The sequence below is a fragment of the Lathamus discolor genome, chromosome 4, assembly GCF_037157495.1.
Source record: "Lathamus discolor isolate bLatDis1 chromosome 4, bLatDis1.hap1, whole genome shotgun sequence".
NCBI lineage: Eukaryota > Metazoa > Chordata > Aves > Psittaciformes > Psittacidae > Lathamus > Lathamus discolor.
The window spans coordinates 27,656,492-27,681,033 of NC_088887.1; the positions used below are offsets into that span (position 1 = coordinate 27,656,492).

A 24,542-nucleotide genomic window follows, 5' to 3' on the forward strand; every position below is an offset into this window, starting at 1 on the left:
TTGAACTGCAACACTGCATTTATTAAGTTACAACTGGTGCCATGTTCAGCAACTCCACTGATGTATGCTGCTGTTTGGCGTGCAACCTGCAGATATCACTTTGGAGTATCCTCAAAGTTGGGCTCTAGAGGAGGAAAGGGAGAGAGAAGTCATATTAGCCTCTTTTCAGTCCAGCCTTGAATAACACAATTCATTTGTTATTTAAAGAAAGCTAAACATTAAGATGGCAAGCTAAAGCAAGCTCTTGTACACTGCAGTCTTGTCTTGTACACCACCACTTAATTTGTATCAGGGTATCATTGGATGTGGGCAGCACTAAAGAATAAACGATGCTGGCAACAGGTCATTTCCATCTCAAAGGAGTTACGCATAAAGTTTAAGACAGACACACACCTTACTAACATTTCTGCCTAAACAGCTTTAGCATCACCTGGGGAAGGGGAGAAGGCACAGAGAAGATGAAGTCATCAACCAGAACTTATTGCACTTGACACTAATATTTCCAGTATAGCTCTGGTGTAAGAACAAGTAACCAAGCTGCTGTTTTTCCTTGATTAGTGTCTTACAGCTGATTAACAGAATGGAGCACACAATTCCAGTTCCACTCACCAAAAGATACTCTCCACATGCAAACACTGATGAAGAAGTTTTTGATGTCAAAGATACAAACTCAGAAGGGCTAGGGCTTTTGACAGATGGGCTATTAACACCTGCTCTCCTTGCTACAAGGAGTCTGAGAGTTAAGGCTCATCTTAGAGTAATCTTGACTAAGACAAAAAATTATGTTTCTACCCATTAAGCACTTCATTTTGAAAACTTGTTGGAATTCAGTTAAGGATAGGCAACAGTGGTAAAAGCACAATCTCCCCTCTCCTTTGTGCTGTTCCTATGGTCGCAAAAATTTTGTTTACTTACAAATAAATACTAATGTATTGTTTCACACAGTACACAAAAATAAAGCTGAATATAAAGAAACTGCATCCCTAAAACTTAGGAAAATAAATGCCATAGATCCTGCTTTACAGATGCTCTGTTTTATTTGCACCAGTAACAATTTGACACCAAATCCTTTTTTAATCTAACTGAAATACCACAGAAACACAAAGTATTTTTAGATGTCCTCCTATTCTGTATCAGTTTCCAGTTAGTCTGCCTATGGTGGCTTGGCCTTGGCTAGCTGCAAGGTATACACCCATCCTTGTGCTCTCTTGCTCTTTCCCCTACCTCCCTCTCCAGGAGGGTTACAAATAAAGGCACCTTAAATACTCTGTTGTCACAGAGCTGGCACTAGCATCACTGACTAGCTCAGCTGCAAATCGCAGTGGGTCCATTTTGAAGCTAAATGAAACTGGCCATGTGCAATGTGTGGACACACACCTCCTGAGAGAGGTCACCCTGCAGACCCAAAACCTTGCCACATAAACCAAATACACTGGCATATTCAGAACATTGCTGAATCCCAGCTACTTACAGCTTACTAGAAAGACAGCTAAAGCCAGGTTTTGTGGGGTAAGCTAAAACCGTCTGTGAACAATGAAGACTCAGCTGTACCTACATAAGCAAGTAAAGAAAAAAGAACTACAGAAATGTAGTTGCCTTTATGTCCTGAGGCAGACAGAGTCTGTGCAGTTTCTCTATATTCTTGATAAACAATTGTCACAAGCATTCTTCTTGTCATAATTAATTGGGGTAACATGGAAACATGCTAACACAAACTTAGGGCAGTTAAGCAGAAGCCATACCCAAATAACTGAAGAAAAAGGTTTAATGTAATTTAGTCACAGGAGTAGTCATAAGTAGCAAAGTTCAGGGGTTCATTTTCTGAAATCACTGCCTTTACGGACGAGCTTACAAAATCTACAGATTGCACTCTGGATGACATGGAAAACTAGTTTTGCACTCTGGATGACATGGAAAACTAGTTTTGAAATTAGTTTGATGACATCTTTGGAAGGATGAGAAGAAGAAACAAACAAAAAGCCACACCAAAAAGCCCCAAAACAACAGGACATGGGATATTTCTTCAGGGTAATTTAAGATAGCCTGATCTGTCTGTAAGTTTTTTTTAAGCATCAGGATAAGTAAGTCCACACCTCTACTGGAAAAGACAAGTAATCAAAAAAAAGGAGCCAGATGGAATCAGATGTGAAGTCTGCAAAAGTTAAGGAGATTGACCAAGGGCATCTTACATGAAACAAACAGACCAAATGAAGACTAAATGGGAATTACTTAAGAAAAACAGTCAGTGAACATGCCCTTACTTGTAATTAGAAATAAAGTTAGATTGTTAACTCACCCTCAAATTTAAATTCTGGAAACTTGGTTAGATCTCCCCCACCATATGCCCGTTGAAGTCTAGCAAGGGATTCATTCATTTCCTTCTGAAATTCAGGGCCTGCATCAACAGGCCCTCCAGCTTGCCTACAAAAGAAACAAAAAACAAAAACCAAACCAACCATTGAAAGTTCTGATTAACACTTCAGTCCTGAAGTTTCATGTGGAAGCTCTACATTTTCATCGCCATTTATGAATTCAGAACCTTTCTGACAACCAACTAAAGCAAGCCATCTAAAGTATTTCCAAAAGTCAAGATATGAGACACCTTTGGTCTTCCACATGAACAAGGTTCTTGGAGTACAGTACAGGCTTTCTACTATCAGTGATGAAAATCCAAGTGACTGAGGTAGCCTTTTGAAACATGAAGCTACACGGAGTATCCAGGCTTTCAGAATTCTTAGTTTCAGTTGTTCCAGGTGGGACTTCCTTGTGATCTGTACCTCTGCTATTTCTGAATTAGTGATCTTGGCTAGTAAAGCTTAACTGTTCTTGCAGAGAACATGTGTTGAGTACTAAACAAGCAAAGACCCAAGAGACAAGGCACCTTGCATTCATGTAGAGTCAGACAGGAATTTCTTGGGATACAAAGGTAAAACAATTAAAATAGGAACTCTTTAGATTACCAGTGCTCAGCTAAGCCATCACACTTGTGATTGGTAAAGACACCAAAAATACACCCTCATAAGCAGGCTAGTTTATAGGTATGGAAACAAATAGAGCTAAGAAACAACAGAACTAAGAAATGGCTGCTTTCCTTTCCAAAAATGTATCACACAGAATTGCTAGAATGAAGAAATGACTGACTTCCTTCCCAAAAATAAATTACACAGAATTGCTAGAGCTTTAATTTCCTATTAAGTAGTTCATTCAAGCATTACAAGAATCTAAGATTCCATTTGAATTAACCGTTTATTAACTTGAGATGTTTAATGAATCAGCCTCACAGTTCCATTAATTCTCAACTGCTTTTGGAGACTATTTGCATTCTGCTTCTGGAAACAGGACTGAAGAACAGCTGCTTCACCCCGACCAAAAAAAAAAAAAGGGGGGGGTGGGGGGAGGGGGGGGGGTGTTCTTATTTTTTTCCTATATACAGAGCACATATATGGGTAACAATTAACATACTGGTACGTTCATGTAGCGTGTACTGAATGCCCTAACTCCCCATGAAGACTGACATCAGGTTTACCTTTTTTTTTTTCCTAATGGGGGGAAAAAATGGACATTGTCTGTTAGGGTAAGCAAGAACAAGCCTTCTTACTTGTGACATTACCATCAAGTGTTTCAGGAAAGAACACCTTGAGCATTTACAGACTAACCCACAAACCTAGCACATTTCAGCATTTATCAGAAACGTTATGCCCCCTCTTGCCATCAGCCTCAAAATAATTTCCTCTGCTTACTTGCTCTTTGTGTTGTATTCTCTGATCTTGTCCAAGAAGAGCTTCTGAACTGGATCAAGCTCTTTTGCCTTATTGAAGGCGACAGCAGAAAGCCCTATGTTTCTGCGCAAGTGAGTAGAGACAGCAGAACGAAAAATGGATGAGAGTCGCAAAATCTGGTTCAAAATCATGATGACACCAGTGTTTCAGCTAAAAATGAGAAACCCAAAACAGGAACACAGAATTAGCTCTTTCCACAATGTGCAAAAAAAAAAAAAAACATATTTAGTTCAGAGATGAGCTTTAAACCATAACGAACACTTAAAGCAGGCAGCAATCTGTGGAGGAAACTCGAGCAGCCGCTGAACCCGAGGAGCACGGATCACGATCGCTTTGCTCGCACGGCCACCGAGACAAACAGAGCATGGCAGTTTTCGCCTCGCTCAAAGGAAAAGTAATAACTTCAGCCCAGCCCCAACCCAGCAGCGGCCGCGGCCCCACGGCTCCCCGCGTGGGGATCTCTGGACCACCCGCCCCGGGAGCCCCCAGCCGGCCACGGGGCCGGGAATCGCCGTTACGCCCAGGCACGAATGCCCCAAGCACAAGGCAACGGCGGCGGACGAGGAGCCACCCCCCAAACACCCACCGGCACGGCGGGGCGAAGGGTTCGGCGCTCGGCGGCAGCGCACCGGCCCAGCCCAGTCACCTTGGGACAGGAGTCACCACAGCTACCACAGCTACCGCCGCCCCGCCTCCCCGCGCACTGCACGCCGGGAAGCCGGCCCAGCCGGCCGCCACACCGCCGTGCCCCGCGCCCTTGCGCACCGGGTACTCGGGCAGAAGGGGCAGGCGCGCACCCCGCCGGGCGGTCCCGCTCGCGGCCAGCCGGAGTACGGGGCGAGTGAGCACGGACCCCCTCCCCCATACGCACCGTTACCGTCGGAAGCCGGCGATGCGCTTCCGGGTGAGGAGAAGCGGTTCGAGCTAACAGCCACCAGCAGCCCCGCGCCCGCGCGCGGACTGGCGGCGCGCGGGGGCCGACGGGAGCTGTAGTTCCCTCTCCCGCGCGGGGGGTGGCGGTGTCGGCGCGCGCCCTCCCCGCTCGGGCCCGCGCTGCCCAATCCCGAGCGCGCGACGGCCCCCTCAGGGCGGCGGCGGCGGCGGGACCCGCAGGAGCCGCGAGAGCCGCGGCCGGCGGGAGCTGTGGTGTGGCCGCTCCGCGCCGCTCGGCGACCGGACAGCGGCGGCGGGTGAGTGAGTGAGTGAGCCGCGGCGCGGCCTGGCCTGGCCTGGCGGCACGGCCCCTGTTTTGTTTCCGTTTCTCCCCGGCGCCGCGAGTCTCATTTCCGTTTCGGGTTCAAACAACGACGAGGCGCTGCGAGAGGAGGGGGAGGGAGGAAGCGGGCGGGGGGGTGGTGGTGGTGGTGGTGGTGGGAGAACCGGGGTCCGCTTGGAGGAGCGGCCTTTCCCGGAGGCTGGAATGTGCTGGTCTGGATGCGGCGCCGCCTGCCCCCGTCAGCCCGCTGGAGGGCCCGTGGTGGCGGCTCTGAGGTGCCCTGTCCCGAGGGGCCTCGGCGCCGCCGGTCGGGTCCCGCGAGAGGAAAATGGAGGCGGCGGCGGGGCTCGGAGAGGGGCCCCTCGTCGGGCGTCGCGGCGGTGTCGCCCCGCGGGAGGAGGGTGCAGCCCTCCCGCTCGGGTCCCAGCTCGGGCAGCCCGGAGCGAGGCCCGTTGGTCTCTCCGGGGCGTGAAACTTGGCTCAGTTTGTGAAACTTACTTGGGGTGGAAACCTAAAAGGGTGTTTGGCAGCTTGAATAGTTCGTTTCTTGGGGTTCGGGCAGGTACGGGCTGCACAACCGCGTCTCCTAGATCAGGTTTATTTTTTAGCGCCTGACTGAGGGTAAGGAAGCAGAACACATGAAACTTTGTATGACTCCATCCCGTTTAGTGGCCCACTCTCTGAAATCCAAATCGGCTGGTAACTTGCAAAATCTGATCGATCTGTAAAAGATAGGTTGTCTGCTGTGTTACCTGTTTTATGTTGGTGTTACAGTTCTATTAATGATAGGGATTGATAGTACCAAATCCTGCGTGAACACCAAAGTTTCTCAGAGGCACAAATATCCCCAGTGATTTGGCTTCAGTGTAACATGATAATGCAGGTGGGCTCCAGTAGTTATCCCCCACTTCACAGATACTTGGTAAGATAGCAAGCACTAATTGTGCTAGCAGAGTTTGTGCCCTTATTATCATGGGTGTGTCACTTGCTTAATTCCTTGTCTTCTAGGGAAAAGATAGTTCTCAACAGAACATTGGGCCTTCTGCCCAATGAGTGCAAAAGCCAAACAGTAAAAGATGCTGGAGTAGCAGTGGGCTGTCATGCAGGGATAAAAAAAAAAAAACAAACAAACAAAAAACAAACAAACAAAAAAAAACCAACAATGCTCTGTTGTCAGCTGCCTTCTTTTATGTTAATGGAGGTCTGTGTCAGGCGTTATGGTCAGATACCTTCTTGGATAGCAGGTGAGTCTTGGGGCTTTTTAGGTTGAAGGAAAAATAAAACCAGAGATGAGTAGGCTGAACCTTCCACAAATCAAACACAAATTTTCTATGTTCCTCCAAACAAATGCTGCTGTTGTAATATTGCTACCATATTGAGTCTCCTAGCAAGCTGAGCTGTTTGAATTTGCTTGTCTCTTAGTAGCCTTCAGGGAAGGCTTAGGAAGTTTAGTCCCATTTGAACCTATGTACTCTTCCAATCTCTGCATCATCCTGTAGCAACAAATTTCGACACTTTGTGTGAAATTATTTATATCATTAGGAATCTGTCTGTTCTAGCATGAGAAAGACTGACTAATTTTCCCCATTAGGTTTCTCTGAACTGTTAATGACTTTACATGTTTTCATAGTGGTTAAGCTGATTCCCCTCATCATCGCCCTTTCTCACATCTGTGCTCAGTGGAACCATCTTTCTCCCTCTTTGTGTACCTGCTGTGTGTGCCTGTGCTCCCCTCTCCTACCTCTGCATGGTAACCAGAGATGTATAGTAGAGCCTGTGAGATGCAGCTACAAGCTGCCTTTGAAGAGTGAGTGAAGTTATTAGTCTAGCTGCCAATTTGAAGTACAGTTAATAGGGACTTCATAATATCTTACCTAATTCAGTACAGTTACTATGCTGTTATAATATTTACTCACTGTGCATTGCTTTGTATTTACCAATATTGAAAATTTTCTGCCAGAAATCATTCAAAGATTCAAAAAGATGAGACCTGCAGATGATCTTTTGGCAGGTCTGCACAGTTTTCTCAATAAATAACTTGTGAACAGAAATCCTAGCTTAAAACCTTTTGTGACCTTACTGGTAAACTCCATCACAAGAAAAATGCTAACTCTTGTTTTGGGGTTTTAAGTTGATTGGTAATACAGGAATGAATTTCTCTCCTTTTCTATGATACCAGTTAGATTCTTTGGGAGTTTTCATTAACTGACTTTGCTGAAATCTTTTAACAGTCAACCAGATCACTTGTAGCCATGCAAGTGTCAGTTGTTTCAGTTGTTTAATTAAGCTTGTCTGCATTCTTTAGAAGTGGTGTTTCATTCTTCCCCATTTATCATGAAGATGATTTAAGATTAAGTGATCTGTGAATTGGACTCCCAGGGCCCTCTTCAGTGTACGCCACCATGTCAGTTCAGTGGGCCCTACCCAGCAGCTAGGGGATTTTCAGAGTCAGATCTGTGAGCAGAACAAATTCGGGTTCTGCTTCTAGTGGTAAGATGCTAATGAAGTGCTGTTTACCTTCTTTCCAGCCGTGGTAGCTTCTTATAACTTGATATCACATGGTGGCACTTGATTTATTTGAAATTGATTTTACATAATAGTTTTTGAAGGAAATAATGGGTGGTTTGGATTTCTTTAAACCTGTTATGTAACAGTGGTATAACGTAGTTGATCACTGTTCCTTTTTAGAAGTTTTCAGATTCCTTTACTAACTTGTCTTTAATAAATTCTCTTATGAGCAGTCAGGTTTGGAATAGAGTAGTCCCTGGGAAGGAATGATTCCAGGATGGAAATCTTGGTAATCTTTTGTGGGTATTTAAATAGTAACATGTTTTGTTTTTTCTGCTGTCATGGGGTTTTTTGGTTTTGTGTTTTTTTTTTTTTTTACTCTGTTCTCCTATGTCCTACTCCTTTTCCTGTGAGTTGGTGGTGTTATTTTATTGTGAACTTTCAATATAACTTGGATGAGTTTTTTGTCATACGTATTTCATACTTATGATGTATGAGATGGTTAGTGAAACATAATAATATACAAAGTGTGTCTTTACAGACCAAATGCTGTAATTCTTTCTTTCCCCCTTATGTTCCAACATACTCCAGTATTTTACAGGGCATGAAAATCTGCAGTGTCAATGAGAACATTCTCATTGACACTGCATATTTATTTTTAGTGTTTAGTTTAAAAAATGTTTGATAGGACACAACTTATCATCTAGTTTTGTTGGTCTATGACTTACCAAAAAAATTCTTTTCTGTTCACAGCTCTGTTCTTAAGACATTTTAGCCATGACTAAGAGAGAAGCAGAGGAGCTGATAGAAATAGAAATCGATGGAACTGAAAAACAGGAATGCACTGAAGAAAGGTAGGTACTGTGTTTGCTTTCGGGGGTCCTTAGGCTGCAATTGATTCGATTATTTGTTTTCTTTAATTGGTTTCAGATTTGTGGCTACACACACTTAAGTCTGGTTATGCAGATTTATTATTGGGTATTGTGTAATGCTTCAGAGATGGCCATGGTTATGAAATAAGTACAAGTGTTTTCTAGCTAGGCAAAAGAAGTAACTTTAAACTGGCAGAAGTGTCTGGCTCAGTATGATCTCTGTAACCCTGCTATTGATTGTTTCTACAGTTTTTCAACTTTCTTGCTGGATTGAGAGTTCTTAATTTTGCTTGTGCACACTTCAGTTATTCTGTTTCTTATCCAATGGTGGTTTTCTTGAAGTGGAGCTGTAGCCACTGTTGGAAACCAGTAGAATACTGTCAGTGTTCTTCAGTCTTAATTGCTTAAATCCCAAACTGTTTTGTTTATCTCTTGCTACATTCTTAGTAGTTCTCTTCCCCTGTTTTCATGTGTGTAGGAATATGTCTACATGTACATGCTGCAAACCTTCCAACTTCAGTGTATCCTTCTGTAATTGAGATGAACCTCTCAGTCCATTACTTTACTGTTACACAGAGTCATTCGTTTTTAACAGAGCAGAAATTACATTCTGTATCTGTTTACTATATTGTTGTTAGGGCCCTTGAAACAGATTCTGAAGTTGGATATCCTTCGACTTAATTACCTCAGCCTTGTTCTTGGGGTTTTTTTGGTGTTTTTTTTTTTTTTCTTTCTTCCTAATGCTCCTCATAATTTTTACAACTGTTTTTCAAAACACAGAGAGGCAGTTAATGTGTTGGTTAGAAATAGCTGAGGCTGGCACATCACCTGCTTCTTAAGAATCTGGTTTGGAGAATTGATTCAAAGCACATAGTTCTTACTCTGAGTTCCTTGTAAATTTTTAGTACTTATGAACTGAGTATTTGTGTATACATTCTGATGTTCTTCTGTGTAAATCTGGAAAGACCAGCAACATGTCTAAGGTTAAGACGCAAGTCTTATAACACTGATGTTTCTGAATGCCTATGCCAATGCTGTCATTATTTTAAGTGCAGGACAACCATGGCACATGACTAATGTTTCATTCAAGGCTCCATGTTGCTGCTGTTATTTCTGGTTGTCTCTTGTATGCATTAAGCTTAATCCTTGTGCTGGCTGATGAAAAGGTATAGGCAATTACTCTGTATGAGAGTGGATGTTTTTTCTTCCTTTTCCCGCATATCTTTTAAGTTTCTTTGTTTTTAACTTTAATAGCTTGTAAGTGTGGTATAGGCAAATCAAATAAAATCAGTTTACGTGCAAGTTAATATAGTGATTGTGGCAATCTCTTGAAAATGGTGATCTGAAAACAATCTCGGTATTTAACCTAACTTTTTAATGGCAACGGTGTAAAAGGAAAGTTGCATGACTGTAAAATCAATGGGACCAAACTTAGTAATTCATGCTCTACTCAAGCTAAGAGTTTTTCTGCATGGTATTAAGATTTCAGAGCCAGTGTTACCTTTTCTGTTGTTCACGTCTAACTTTTATAAAGCTTTCCTATACCACTGTATTAACATGTAAGTAATTATTTGTTATATTAATTTGGTATTTAAGCATCGTTGAGCAAACCTTTACCACCGCAGAATTTGTGAGTCAAGCAGTTGACATCAATGAGCCAATTGGAAATCTTAGGAAGTTGCTGGAACCCAGACTGCAGTGTTCCTTGGATACACATGAAATTTGCTTGCAAGATATCCAGGTAAACTGAAAGGCTATGGAAGACTTAACCTCTTAATGGAGAAGCATTTTGCATACTTTATCCCTTCTGTTGTTAAAGGAATTCATGCTTTATTTGATATAATAATTACAATTAAGAGCTTATGTTAGGTTTGTTATCATCAAACCATTTAATATGTACATACTAATTCAGTGTGAATAAAATGAAAATACTTCTGGGGTTCCTGGCGTGGGGGTAAAAAAGGAAAAAATTCCACCTTGCAGGTGAAAGAAGAAAGAGGGCAACAACAGTACTGTCTTTTCTTGAGGTAGCTCACTGTCAGGATTTAAGGCCAGCCGGTAACTCTGAACCATGTAGCCACCCACTCACTCCCCAACCTTTTTGCCTCCCATCTGCTCCTGGAGGGATGGGGAGAAGAATCGAAAGAATGTAAATAGCATGGGTTGGGATAAGAGCAGTCCAGTAACTAAGGTATAACACAAACTGCTACTGCTACCACCAATAATAATAATGATTGGGGTAAAATAAGGGGAGAGAATATAAAATTAAAAAGGGAAAAGGAAAAGAAAACAATAAACACAAGTGCGGCACAATTCAATTGCTCACCACCTGCTGACCGATACTCAGACCAAGCAGAGCAGCGATCTGGGCCTTCTGGGTAACTCCTCCCCCAGCCCATATAACTGGGCATGACTTGCTGAGGTATGGAATACCCCTTTGGCTAGTTTGGGTCAGGTGTCCTGTCTGCTTCCTCCTGGCTTCCCATGCCCCTCCTCACTGGCAGAGCGTGAGACTGAAAAGTCCTTGATCAGGGTAAACATTACTTAAACACAACCAAAACCATCAGTGTGTTATCAACATTGTTCTCAAACTAAAGTTGAAACCACTGCATTGCACCAGCTACTGAGAAGGAGAAAAATAACTATTACAACTGAACCCAGGGCACCCACGTAATTTGTTGCTGCCTGAACTTCTGCAAGTCTAATCTTGTTTTGAATCTGCATGAAGCAAGAAGGTTTTTATACTCTTCAGGTGCATAGGTAGCAAAATATTACTCAAGAAATGCCCCCCTATGTTTACAGGCATCACCACATGTTAGACAGTATAACCGTTTTGCATCATGTGTACCTGGATGTTCTATTTGTAGTTATAATCAGACATCTGTGGCTTCTCCAGAAAACAGGGGGAATACTGCTTTAAAGACAAGAATATTTATGAAAGTGTTAAAAACTGGCAGTGGGAACTGTGGATACTTTTCACAAAGTGAAGGTACTTCCAGGTATTGCATTGCCTTTTTTTAGGTTAAATGTCCCTGTAAGTGAAACTACTTTAAACAGAACAGAGTGGCGAGTTTCAAATTCCAGTCAAATTCTTTGTCTGCGTAGGGCTAAAAATATGTGCATGCTTCTTCAGAAAATTTGCTGCAGGCACTAAGTGTTTTTGAAATTTAAAGGAGAATAAGTTCCTTGTAACTGTGAGACTAATACATATTTGTAATGTTTATTTTGCTTTCATCAAGCTGGACCCAGACCGAAGTCTTTTTGATCAAGGAGTAAAAACAGATGGAACAGTGCAACTCAGCGTGCAAGTAATATCTAGGCAAGGTAAGCGGTTATGTTTGTCTGTTGTACAGACAAATTAATGTTGTAGGAATACTTGTGAGTAAACCGAATGCCCTACTGTAAAATTGAGAATATCACTGAATGGTCACATAGCTTCAGAAAGTCTCTTCCATTGTGTGCTATGGTTATAAGTAGTAGTAATTAAAATAAATGTCATAGATTGATGCTATTTTAAATGTTTTTTTATAGTAATATTATATCAATTTCTAAGTTAAAAAATCCAAAAACCCAACAGCCCCTGCCCCCCAAACACATGCAAACCTGGGCCAAGTAGTGACGGCTACAGTATGAGGCTTTTGTTAAGTCAGTAGTTACTCATACCAGGACGAGTATCTAAGCAGGCAAAAGATTTTTTATTTCTAGATAGGTGACAGCTTCATCTTTGTGAGGTGAGCTTGTGTGCTTTGTGAATTATTAGATTATGAGAGTATATGTAGTTAATTCAAAATCTGTTTGAAAGGCTCGGATCTCTATTATCTGTTTTTTCTTCGGATGAGAAGTCAAGAGTAAACCATTGTGCCACCACTCACTGAAGGCAACATTCATGTTGTGCTCTGGGAGGAGCTACAGATGTTTGTTGCTGTATTGTCAAACAAACAGTGACAAGTTCCTACTGAAGTAGTTTGTATTTTAATCGCTGTTTTCAGTTAGGTCATCAAAGTAGATCAGCAAAATTTGGGGTGCACATTCTGTTTTCTTGTGGCTTCAGTGTAATTAGAAGGAAGCCTTTCTGGTTTGTATTAACAGTATTAAGTAAAACTGATTTGTATTTAATGCTGAGTGTCAGGTGACTAGTGCTAGGTTGAATCCGCAGTTCCCCATGTGTAATGGGGATTGGACTACCTTTCTGGTTTTAGATACAGAGTAGAAGTACCCTTCAGGGAACAAGAATGTTCTTAATTCATGCCCAGTAACTTGTAGCATGCAGTGCACAGCCTTCCAGTTTCAAAAGGATGCAGCTGATAAATATCTTCACTATTATCTTCCATTTCCTTCCTGAGGTTTGGTTTGTTTTTCTTTCTTTTTGAATGTAAAACTGAGGTTCATGACCATGTAGCTCAGGAGTTTCTTTCATCCCCATCCCCTTAAAAGAAACATTCGAGTATTAAATACTTGTGTATAAGTTCAAGTTGATCTTCCACATTGTTATTCAGGCCGTGACACTTGGCTCTTAAGCGACTTATAAAATTTTTATTAGCTACCTGTAAATTCAAAGGAATAAACACCTACTGAAGTATAGTCCATTGTAGTTCTTTTATAGCATTTCATACAAAGATATCTTAAAACATGAAGAACTTTCTAGTTTTCTTTTAACTAGCTGTTGAACATATTGCCTCTTGCATAATACTGAAAGAAGATACTAACTCCTGTGTGTAGATTACAGAGATAGCAGGGAAATATTATAAAGGCAGAAAGAAATGCCTCTTGGCTGGGGGAAAGAGGTGGATGCTTGTTCTGGATTTTTTTGGGTTTGCTTTCCTACCCCCCCTCTTTGGTTCAGTATATTTCTTACAGGTCAAAATACTTGTTCTTTATGCCATATGCTGAACATTCTGTTCAAGATTTGTGAAATGGATCACCTAAACAGATCAGGAAGCTCTAATTACTGGGGGAGGGAAAATGAACAATTTTTTATTCTTTGTATTATAAAGGGGCAGTTTTGTATTGTATTTACTGAAGTATATACTGTATAATAGAATATGTCATTCTAATTTAGGACACTTGCAGAAAATTGGTGGTGCTTTTGTGTCATGTTTCTTTCTGAAGTGTGCTAACACCTGTTAATCAGAAAGCTTTAAAACAACTTTTTAATTATATTTGCTTTGCTGTCTTTTAAGTTTTGTGTTTGTTCTTTCTATACCTAGGGTTAGAGCCCAAATTAAACATCCTTGAAATTGTAAAGCCCGTGGAGACTGTGGAGGTAGTGATTGATCCAGATGCGCATCATGGAGAGGCTGAAGCTCACCTTGTTGAGGAAGCTCAAGTGATAACCTTGGATGGAACAAAACATATTACAACAATTTCAGATGAAACCTCTGAACAAGTAACACGATGGGCTGCAGCATTGGAAGGCTACCGCAAGGAGCAGGAGCGCCTTGGAATACCCTACGGTAATAATACATGACTCTGTGTGTGTGTTTAAAAGGGGGCTGTTTAAAAGGGTTCTTTTGTTCATCTGGGGGATTGTTTGGGGTTTTGTTTTGGGGTGGGTTTTTTTATTTGTTTTCATAAATGATAACTAATTTTGGTGATATAATTAGAATGCTCCAATACCTCAGAAGTTTCTTATGATAGGGGTATGAATCAAAATACCTGCATAAGAAGGGACTAAAGAGAATCAATGCTTGTGATATTTCTGTTGAAATAGTGCTTTATGCTCTACAAGCTTCTTGTCATTGCAGTTTTTAGAAAGCAGTTTTCTTCTTCCTCACCTCCTTAAAATTATGTACGTTAGTGATAAAGCTCTTTTTCTCATGTGTCTGAATTTGAAGTAGACTCAGTACTTGGTGGGGTTTGACTTTAAAAGCACTGGAACAAGTTGTTCATAGATTGTAAAGTGCAGAGTATGGTGTTAAATCAGATGTTGCATGGAAAGCCATACTTCTGCATACTGGAAAAAGGTGTTTCAGAACTGAATATAAGTATCCTGGTAGGCTATCATCTCTTTGGAATTAGTATTTTTATGCAGCAGGCTGCCAATTTAATGTTAGCTTAGAAGAAGCATTTGTGAATGCCTGTTTAGGACTGAACTGAAACTGAGTTTTAGACCTGCACCACATTCAAGAGATTACCTAGCTGAGTTGCTTGTTCTGACATGCAGAAATGTACTGTCAAGGCATGTTCACCACAAAAAGCTGTAGTATCTAAGCAGACCTGCAAAACTGGAATGTATCTAGCAAGTGGGATACTTGGAAGTGTTTAAGAATTCCAGGGAAGTCACAGGTCTTTGCAAGATGTGTAGCTTGTCAGTATCTTAAATGTATTTTTTGATAACTAAACCAATGGCTTTTTCATGCCTTTTGGTGGTTGTTGTTGTTGGCAGCAAGCACTTCCAAAATAGCTTTCATCATGCTATATCTGTGGATAATCAGGGGCTTATTGCAGAATGGTTTGGGGGAGGCAGGAGGAAGGTGAGGTGTTATCAGGAGCAGACTAATACCTTTCATTATCCTCTCCCATTAATATAACAAGAGCATTACTTAAACCTATGTTACTATTATGTTGAATGATGTTAATAAACTTTAATAATGCTGCTTTAAGAACAACTGTGACAACCCACAACTGTGACTTTAAAAGTTTAATGTTTTTTGTGTCATGGGAGTACAGATTTTTCCAGGAAAATCATCCTAGTTCATGATGGAAGAGATCTCTATTAATAAGTATTCTCGAGATACCAGAAAAATGTGCTAAATTGTCTTCCAAGAATAAAACTTTGAATGTTATCTGAGTTGATGTTGCAGGGCCTTGAGTTGAAATAAGACACCTCTATGTTTTACATTATGGTACAGTTGAAAGTTTCTGAGAATAAAGAATGTAAAATGAATAAAGAATGTTACAAGAGGTAACAGCCTCGAGCTGTGCCAGGGGGAGTTTAGATTTGATATTGGGAAGAATTTCTTCACCAAGGGAGTGATCAGGCATAGAAACAGGCTGCTCAGGGAAGTGGTGGAATAACTGTCCCTGGAAGTGTTGAAAAAATGTGTAGATAAGGCCCTTAGTGACATAGTTTAGTGGTGGGCTTGGCAGTTATGAGATAGAGGTTGAAGCTGATTATCTTAAAGGTCTTTTCCAACCTAGTTGATTCTGTGATTGAATATTCTTAAGGTTCTTATATAGTCCCCTCAAAAAGCCTTCCCTCTCTCCCAACACTTACACATCTTAAAACACAGAAAAAGAGGACAGTTTGCTTCAAAGATTTGTGAGGCTTGGTTCTGTGAAATTCTCTGATATTATCGATATGAAATTATTCCTTGAATCTTTCCAAAAGACAGGTTATGTTGAAATTAGAAGTCAAGTCCAGTCAGTAAATAATCATCATCCACAAGGGCATGGGTTCAGTATCTTCATCCTTGCATCCTCACTTCATCCTTGCATCCTCACAGGTTTCTCTGTTTTGCTGCAAATAGAAAATTAGCATTTAGCAGGTCTTGAAAATGTTGGGCTTTCCCTTTGTGTTGTGTTTCAGTTAGTTTTACTAAAGATCACAGATTTTTAGCTGTTAAAGCTGTTTCTGCTAATAGAATCCCAAAATTTGGTACCACTGCAGAGGTCCCTAAGAAGGAAAACACTAATTCACATGAGAAATAAAGCCAGAAAAAGAAACAGCAGAAAGCTTTGGAAACCATGGAACTGGTTAGAGAAAATAATGGTTTACATTACCTTGCAGGTTATGTCAATAAGAACAAATTAGCAGCTTTCTGATGAAAATTCACTGCTGATGAAATTTTGAAGACCAAAGCCCTTTTGTTGTGGCTTTTCCCATTGCATGGATTTAGGTAGCAACAGTGAAAAATGATGTGATGTTACTCTCTTTTATTAAACAAAATGCAATTTGTAGCTCCTAGGTAATGTTTATAGACTGAGAAAACTTTGCTTTTTTTAATTCTTAACATAAAAACTTGTCAAGGTGACATCTGTTTGGCATCTCATAATTTAAAAATACATAATTGTTCTGCTTCTGGTTTTTATCCTTGAAACAGTTAAAATAAATATCTCTACTTTAGTTTCTATCTCCAGTTCATACTCTTGTTGTATGCAATATATTAAAACATTACCAAAGTTCTGATGATGATGTTTGGACTTACCCATCTTCTTTCAAGGTTGTTCATACTAATTCTGCTTGATACAGCAGACATTTTAACATAAAAAGTCTTGAGTCAACAAATCATGTATTGCACATATCTTGAGTTGATTATTTATTACCATTTCTGTATGCTCCTCTGCTGTGTGAGTTGTCTGTACAGACTGTACACAATCTGTACTGTGTTTGGCAACAGAATTTAAATGCTGTGCATGTTTTGGAGGGCATAATGCTTAATACCAAATTTACTCAGAAAAGGTTGATGTTGTATGAGATTTCTGACTCTTCAAAGTGATATAAATTACACTAAAACATACTACAAGCGTAAATTAGTTATTAAAATACAGCAATTGCAATATATTGTTCAATCATAGTATCAGTGTGATTCCCATTACTTGTCTCTATAATGCAATCGCCACCGTGATGTGTGTCCCTAGCCGCTAGGAAGGAATACATGGGTTAAAACCAGCTCAAGCCCATTGGTCTCTTCAAATCTCCTTTCCTTCTTGTCTAGTTCATGTACTTTATTTTGGGCTGAGCCACATATTAATTCTCTATCTGACTGGTGGAGACATTAACACCACCAGCTGATTCACTCAACTGTTGATAGCTGTTTATCTAAACTAAAGGCCACCCTCCAGTCTCCTTTTTGTTGAGATAAAGTTGTTTTAAGAGCAGTCAACTTTCCATCCAGTCAGATTTGATTGGTAATTATGTGTCATGGTTTAAGCCCAGCTGGTAGCTCAGAACCATGCAGCTGCTCTCTCAGTCTCCTTCCCCCATCAAATGATGGAAGAATTGAAAGAATGTAACTCACACAGGCTGAGATAAGAACAGTCCAGTGGCTAAGGTATAACACAAAACCACTGCATCTACCATCAGTAATAAGGGGAAATAACAAGGGGAGAGAATATAACACTAGAAGGGGAAAAGGAAAATAAAACAATAAACACAAGTGATTGTCCTGGATTCTGCAGTGGGATTTTTCTCCTTCTTAGTAGCTGGTGCAGCTCTGTGTTTTGACTTTCAGCCTGGGAACAGAGCTGATAGCACCAATGTTTTTAGTTGTTGCTAAGTAATGTTTAGTCTTACTAAGGACTTTGTGAGTCTCATGCTCTGCCAGGGACGAGGGGAGGCTGGGAGGAAGCAGAGACAGGACACCTGACCCAAGCTAGCCAAAGAGGTATTCCATACCACAGCACGTCATGCCCAGGATGTAACGGAGAGTTACCTGGAAGGGCTAGTGGAGTGCGGGGTTGGACAAGGTATCGGTTGGTGCTCTGTCAGGGTGGGGGGAGTTACGGTCGGCGGGTGGTGAGGTGTTGTATTCTGTTCCCTTGTTATTTCCATTAGCATTATTATTATTTGTGGTAGCAGTAGTGATTTGTGTTATACCTTAGTTACTGAACCGTTCTTATCTCAACCCGTGGGAGTTGCATTCTTTTCGATTCTCCTCTTCGTCCCTCTGGGAGTAGGGGGAGGGCAAGAAGGGGGGGAGTGAGAGAGCGACTGCGTGATTTATGGCTGACTTTGTTTAAACCACGACAGTGATGCACAATACAATCACTCGCTATCCACCAACTGATACCCAGCCTGACCTGAGCAGCTATCCCGGCTTCTCCTTAACTTCCCCCAATTTATGTACTGGCATGACGTGCTGTGGTACTGAATACCCTTTTGGTTAGTTTTGGTTGGGTGTCCTGTATCTCTGCTTTCTCCTGGCTTCTTGTGCCCCTCCTCACTGGCAGAGCATGAGAGACTGAAAAGTCCTTGATCTTAGTAAGCATTACTTAGCAACAGCTAAGAACATTGGCGTCTTATCAGCATTGTTCTTAGGCTAAAGTCAAAAACACTGCACTGCACTAGCTACTAGGAAAGAATAAAAATGACTGCTACAGCTGAACCCCGGACAGTATCCACTCCTTATTCCATACCATTCATGTCATGCTCTGATCCATATTTTTCAATATACCATCACTTTTTGTCTCTCATGTATGTGTATATATACACGCACAAAGAGAGAGATACCATTCCTTAGTCCATGGACTATCCCTATAAAATTTTCTGAATTAATTCAGTCTATGATGTCAGGCTCCCTGAGCGAAAGCAATCCCACGAGTGTGTTTGCCTTTACCTGAAGCAGGAATAACCCAGACTGTCTTCCCCAGCAAATTCTTTATGTGCACCGCAGGAACTTTGTCCCCCTCTACGTATGTCAAAGTTCTGACTGGGCTGGGCCAGCCCTGTTGGCAGATCCTCTGGTGTTGACCAGCCAGGTGGCTTTTGCTAAATGTGTATCCCAGTGTTTGAAAGTCCCACCAACCATTGCTCTCAGTGTAGTTTTTAACAGCTCATTGTACCATTCGATTTTCCCAGAGGCTGGTGCATTTTAGGGAATGTGTTTTACCCACGGCCATACCACCTTGAGAACACTCTATTTCATCCAATCTCAAAAGTTAAGGAGAGTCAGGCTCAGGTCTTGTCTAAAGTTAAATGACGATCTACAAGGACCACCAAGAGATTTTCCCCATCTGAACAGGAGTTATTACTACAGGAGTTAAGAGGAAGAGGTAACTTCTCAATCCCAGACCTCGACCGAGCTGTGGAATATACAAAAAGATTTCATCCATCTTCCAGGTGAGCACATCATCGCCTGGTTGCTCCAGTGCTGGGACAATGGGGCCAACGGTCATGAACTAGAAGGTAGGGAAGCCAAGCACCTGGGGTCACTTGCTAGGGAAGGGGGAATTGACAAAGCAATTGCAGAAGAGAAAAAAGCACTCAGACTCTGGAGGCAGCTCTTGGCAGCTGTGAAGGAAAGGTTTACCTACAAGGATGATATGTGTCACTCAGCCAAGTGGACCACAACAGAGAAAGGCATCCAGTCCTTGGAGGAAATCAGCCATTCTAGAGATGATCTATTGTAGGCCGGATGCTGGGAATGCACCTGTAGATCCACATGAAGTTGAATGTACACGACCCATGTGGTGGAAACTTACAGAGTGTACCATCATCATATGCCCACTTATTGACATCAATGACCTGGAGTGAGGCAGCACCAGCAACAGTGGATGAAGTGAGTTGTCAACTCCGAGAGTTCAACCCTTCCATCATTTCAGCTGTGGGAAAACTCCTGACCTAAGAATTCAGACAATTGAGAGATGATCTGTCCAGCTCCCCATCTGTACCAACCTGCATCTCAAATATTAACAGAAGGTACTCTGTTGCCCGAGAGAAGATATAGGAGGTGCATATCATGGGCCGCCCAATGGTTTTAACCTGTGGGATCACATTGAGTGCCAACTGGGAACAGTATTGATAGCACACCAGTGTTTTCAGCTGTTGCTAAGTAATGCTTACTCCAATCAATGACTCTTCAGTCTCATTCCCTTCCAGTGAGGAGGGTCATAAGAAGCTGAGACAAAGCAGAGACAGGACACCTGACCCAAACTAGCCAAAGGGGTATTCCATACCGCAGCACATCATGCCCAGTATATAAACTGGGGGGAGTTACCTGGAAGGCCCAGATCGCTGCTCGGGTCAGGCTGGGTATCAGTTGGCAGGTGGTGAGCAATTGTATTGTGCATCACTTGTGTTTATTGTTTTTTTTTTTTTTCTTTTCCCCTTTTAGTTTTATATTCTTTCCCCTTGTTATTTCCCTTATCATTATTATTATTGGTGGTACCAGTAGTGGGTTTGTGTTATACCTTAGTTACTGGACTGCTCTTATTTCAACCCGTGGGATTTAAATTCTTTTGATTCTCCTCTGGGAGCAGGGGGGAGTGAGCAAGCAGCTGCGTGGTTCTGAGTTACTGGCTGGGCTTAAACCATGACATTGTGCTTCTTGATGTTCTGTATTTACTTTATAGAAGTTATTATGCAGTTGATGAGGAATCTTGCAATGTATAATATTACTTGCAATTTTTTCTCTCTTTTTCCAGACCCTGTGCAGTGGTCAACAGACCAGGTGCTCCACTGGGTGGTGTGGGTGATGAAGGAGTTCAGTATGACTGACATTGACCTCAATGCACTCAGCATTCCTGGGCGGGAGCTCTGCAGCCTCAGTCAGGAAGACTTCTTCCAGCGTGTCCCGCGAGGAGAGATCCTGTGGAGCCATTTGGAGCTTCTTCGAAAGTGTATGGGAGATTTTTCTGTAACTGATTTTACTTATTTCCCTCTTCCTTTTTTCTTTTCTTCCTTTCTTTCTTTCAAGATGAAAACAATTGTGAGCAGTTGTTTTTCCTCTACTTAATATGGGCTGATGCCAACCTTATGAAGTTTAACTATGCCAGGTTCAAGGTCCTACAGCTGGGTCGGAGCAATCCCAAGCACAGCTACAGGTTGGGCAAAGAAAAGATTCAGCGCAGCCCTGTAGAGGACTTGGGGGTGTTGGTCGATGAGAAAATGAACATGAGCCGGCTTCGGTGTGCGCTTGCAGCCCAGAAAGCCAACTGTATCCTGGGCTGCATCAAAAGGAGCGTGACCAGCAGGTCGAAAGAGGTGATCCTGCCCCTCTACTCTGCTCTCATGAGACCTCACCTGGAGTATTGTGTGCAGTTCTGGTGTCCTCAACATAAAAAGGACATGGAACTGCTGGAACAAGTCCAGAGGAGGGCCATGAGGATGATAAGGGGGCTGGAGCACCTCCTGTATGAAGACAGGCTGAGAAAGATGGGGCTGTTCAGCCTGGAGAAGAGAAGGCTGCATGGAGACCTCATAGCAGCCTTCCAGTACCTGAAGGGGGCCTATAGGGATGCTGGGGAGGGACTATTCATTAGGGACTGTAGTGATAGGACAAGGGGTAATGGGTTGGAACTTAAACAGAGGAAGTTTAGATTGGATATAAAGAAGTTCTTTACTGTGAGGGTGGTGAGGCACTGGAATGGGTTGCTCAGGGAAGCTGTGAGTGCTCCATCCCTGGCAGTGTTCAAGGCCAGGCTGAACAGAGCCCTGGGTGGCATGGTTTAGTGTGAGGTGTCCCTGCCCATGGCAGGGGGATTGGAACTTGTTTATCGTAAGGTCCTTTCCATTGCTAACTGTTCTATGATTCTAATATTGGCAGTAAATATGAGGGTATCAATACAGGATGACAGGAGGTATTATTGAAAGTGTCTGCTGTTATGAAACATGTCTACATACTAAACACTTTTTGCCTGTCTTTTATTAAACTTCATAACTAGTGGGAAATAATGACTGGTAATTCCTCCTTTGTTTTTAATAAAGATTCTTAGTTTGTGCATCTCCCAAATTTTATAGTTTTATAATTAAATATTGATTGTGAGTTATTTTATGTACATCTCTGTGTCATATAGAAGTGAAGATTATTAAGCGTAGGCAATGAAATCCTTAGTACACAACTGATAAAGTGATGTGTTTATATTCATACTGCAATAATACATATGTTCATTTCAGGTTTATCATACTTGAATGTAACTTGGCAGACTAAAAACTATTTTCATCTTCATTTGCATGAATTAGCTAAGGCTTTTAGGCAATGGAGAATGCATAAGTACCTTGAAATTCACCGTGTACATCCTTATTTGTAAAAATTGAATGGCAGACATTAAATGTCTCTACTCGTAAGACTATGAGCTATGCGTGTCTCTTTAAAACTGATACCAAATTTTGAATTTTTCTGATATGAAATCTGAAAGTTCTTGATCTTCAGGTGATTTGCAGTTTGTGGTTAAATAAAAACTTGGTTTTTTTTCTTAATTTGCAGATGTGTTGGCTAGCCAAGAACACTCCGGAGAAATAGCAACTGTTACTATTGATCAGCGTAAGTACTTGTGTTAGCAGTTAATTTGCACAATTAACTGTTTGTAGGTTTAGCACTTTGGTTCAGCACTATAATAGTGCAACATTTAAAAAATCACTCTCTTAATCTTAAAAAAGAGAGAGAGAGGGGAGCAAAATGTTGGGTTTCTCAATATCTTGTTACTGTCAGAAAGGTGGTATATGACCTGAACTATGAGAGTTTTCAGCTTTTACTTTTGGATGGTCAGTTTTCCACTCTCTTGAAATAAACTCTCTAGGATATATATTTGAGGTCTTGAGTAGTTCTGGTTTTTTAGGTTATATTTTATATTACATGCTTACAGGTTCAAACTTAAACAGGGGAAGTTTGGCTTAGATATAAGGAACTTCTTTACTGTGAGGGTGGTGGGGCACTGGACCAGATTGCCCAAAGAAGTGATGAATGCTCCATACCTGTCAGTGTTCAAGGCCAGGGTGGACAGAGTTTTGGGTGACATGGTCTAGTGTGTGGTGTCCCTGCCTATGGCAGGAGGGTTGGAATCCTCCCTCTAGTTCCAACCTAGGTGATCTTAAGGTCTTTTCCAACCCTAACTATTCTGTGATTCTATGATATATTGGATTAATGAATGGATATATTAAAATATTATGATCTCAAAAGAAAGTGTCTCTAAAAACTGAAAGGAGATGTGGAAAAGAGGACTTGCTTAGAAACCAATATTAGAAAAAATATATTAAAGTAACTTTGCTGTTATCTGACACTCATTCTTCCAGCTGAAGCAGTGTCATCAGTTATTGAAGTGAATCAATCTTCAGCATACTTCTAAGCAGCTTAAATAGACCATGCATTACATCCTGGGTTTGTGTCTAGTTAAAGCCACCTACAGTGGAGCATTTGCATCTTCTTATACCATTGCAGTAGAAGGCTGTGTAATTACTATTTGAAACAGCAGGTATGTAGGGCTGTACAGCGACCACTGAGAAAAATGCATTAGGGCAGATCGTACAGGGAACAACATAAAGATGAAAACAAAGGCATGAGAGGGTCTGTTTTGTTGGGGATTTTTTATGGAAGCATATAACACATATGATAGTAAATTAAAGCTGATGTTTCATCTGTATTGTGGCATCTCTACTATGAGTCTAAAACAACTATTTCCACTGTAAGAGGTAAAAAGTCTGTAAATTATTCTTAGCAGTGTGACTTATACAGTGTATCTTTTTAGCAAAGGAAAAAGCTAGTTCCTAGATGATATGATAATGCAGATAATAAATAATGCATGTCTGTTTCTGTGCCAACAATTTACAGTTGATGTTCTGCAATGTTCTCTGCTTTACAGCTGTGCAGATTATTCCAGCATCTGTACAGCCTGCTACCCCAACCACCATTAAAGTAATAAACAGCAGTGCAAAGGCAGCTAAAGTACAGAGAGCTCCAAGGATCTCTGGGGAAGACAGAAGTTCCCCTGGGAACAGAACAGGTATTGTCTCCATTATTTTTAAATGCAAGTGCAGTAGACACTCATTAATTTGAATTACAGTTTTGTGGAACACATCTTTGTCATTCTAAATGTGATGTTTGTAGAAGTCCATGTGGTATGAAGAGGCCTGGTACTACAGAATATATCACCAGCACTTGCAGGCCTGTCAGGTTGGTTACCTCATGGAGGCACTGTGTGGTGCTGCAGCTTTTCAGTCCTGCAGCAAATAAAATGCTTAAGATTGTTTCTATAACTTAACTGTCCTCTCAAACCACTGCATAGCATTTATGCAAGCTCTTAACTTCTTTCCACTTTCCATTTGCAGAAAGGGGAGAAAATAAGCTACATGTTGTTGAGTCCTAGCCTATACTTGTTTCCACACCGCTCCTTTGGTGACTTTAGAATTTAACAAGTCTCAGATTTCTTGTTTTGTTAAATGAATGCACCTTCAGGAAAACTACACACTGAATCTGCAGTTTATTTTTGGAATTACTGTTATTCGTACATATTTCTCTTTGATTATTGATAACTCAGTTTCTTTATCTTATTTTTTCTTGCTGTGATTTTTCATAGAATCACAGAATAGGTTGGAAGGAACATTAAAGATCATGTGTTTCCAATCCCCCTGCCATGGGCATGGACACCTTCCACTAGACCAGGTTGCTCAAAGTCTCATCCAACCTGGCCTTGAACACTGCCAGGGATAGGACAGCCACAACATCTCTGGGCAACCTGTGCCAGTGCCTCACCACCCTCATAGTAGAGAGCTTCTTTTTAATATCTCTATCA

General features: G+C 41.4%; 2 protein-coding genes across 5 annotated transcripts in view; one reads left to right on the forward strand and one right to left on the reverse strand.

Annotated features, from left to right (window-relative positions):
- On the reverse strand, window positions 1-4,815 carry ATP5PF (ATP synthase peripheral stalk subunit F6). 4 transcript variants are annotated; one of them, XM_065676750.1, is made up of 4 exons: window positions 4,651-4,815; window positions 3,741-3,929; window positions 2,297-2,421; window positions 1-124 (listed from the first exon to the last, which is right to left on the reverse strand). In XM_065676750.1, exons 2-4 carry the CDS (start codon window positions 3,908-3,910, stop codon window positions 96-98), a joined length of 324 nt encoding a protein of 107 aa, XP_065532822.1. In that variant the 5' UTR covers window positions 3,911-3,929; window positions 4,651-4,815; the 3' UTR covers window positions 1-95. The 4 variants fall into 4 exon arrangements, with proteins under 4 accessions (XP_065532822.1, XP_065532823.1, XP_065532821.1 ...); XM_065676751.1 differs by lacking the exon at window positions 4,651-4,815 and adding an exon at window positions 4,545-4,644; XM_065676749.1 differs by lacking the exon at window positions 4,651-4,815 and adding an exon at window positions 4,366-4,451.
- The window catches only part of GABPA (GA binding protein transcription factor subunit alpha), a 27,999-nt gene continuing 7,938 nt past the window's right edge, over window positions 4,482-24,542 (forward strand). Inside the window, exons 1-8 of the mRNA XM_065676746.1 lie at window positions 4,482-4,969; window positions 8,257-8,357; window positions 9,972-10,116; window positions 11,615-11,699; window positions 13,583-13,828; window positions 20,460-20,654; window positions 22,241-22,297; window positions 23,613-23,753. Coding sequence (XP_065532818.1) covers window positions 8,281-8,357; window positions 9,972-10,116; window positions 11,615-11,699; window positions 13,583-13,828; window positions 20,460-20,654; window positions 22,241-22,297; window positions 23,613-23,753 — 946 coding nt within the window. The 5' untranslated portion in view covers window positions 4,482-4,969; window positions 8,257-8,280. The remainder of the gene's footprint in view (window positions 4,970-8,256; window positions 8,358-9,971; window positions 10,117-11,614; window positions 11,700-13,582; window positions 13,829-20,459; window positions 20,655-22,240; window positions 22,298-23,612; window positions 23,754-24,542) is intronic.

Bases quoted from the DNA above. Each gene is read 5' to 3' on its own strand.
- ATP5PF (XM_065676750.1), bottom strand. From the start codon at position 3,910: ATGATTTTGAACCAGATTTTGCGACTCTCATCCATTTTTCGTTCTGCT. The intron at 2,422-3,740 runs GTAAGCAGAGGA...TTTCTTTTGTAG, and splicing joins GAATACAACACAAAGAGCAA to GCAAGCTGGAGGGCCTGTTG. The intron at 125-2,296 runs GTGAGTTAACAA...TTCCTCCTCTAG, and splicing joins TCCAGAATTTAAATTTGAGG to AGCCCAACTTTGAGGATACT.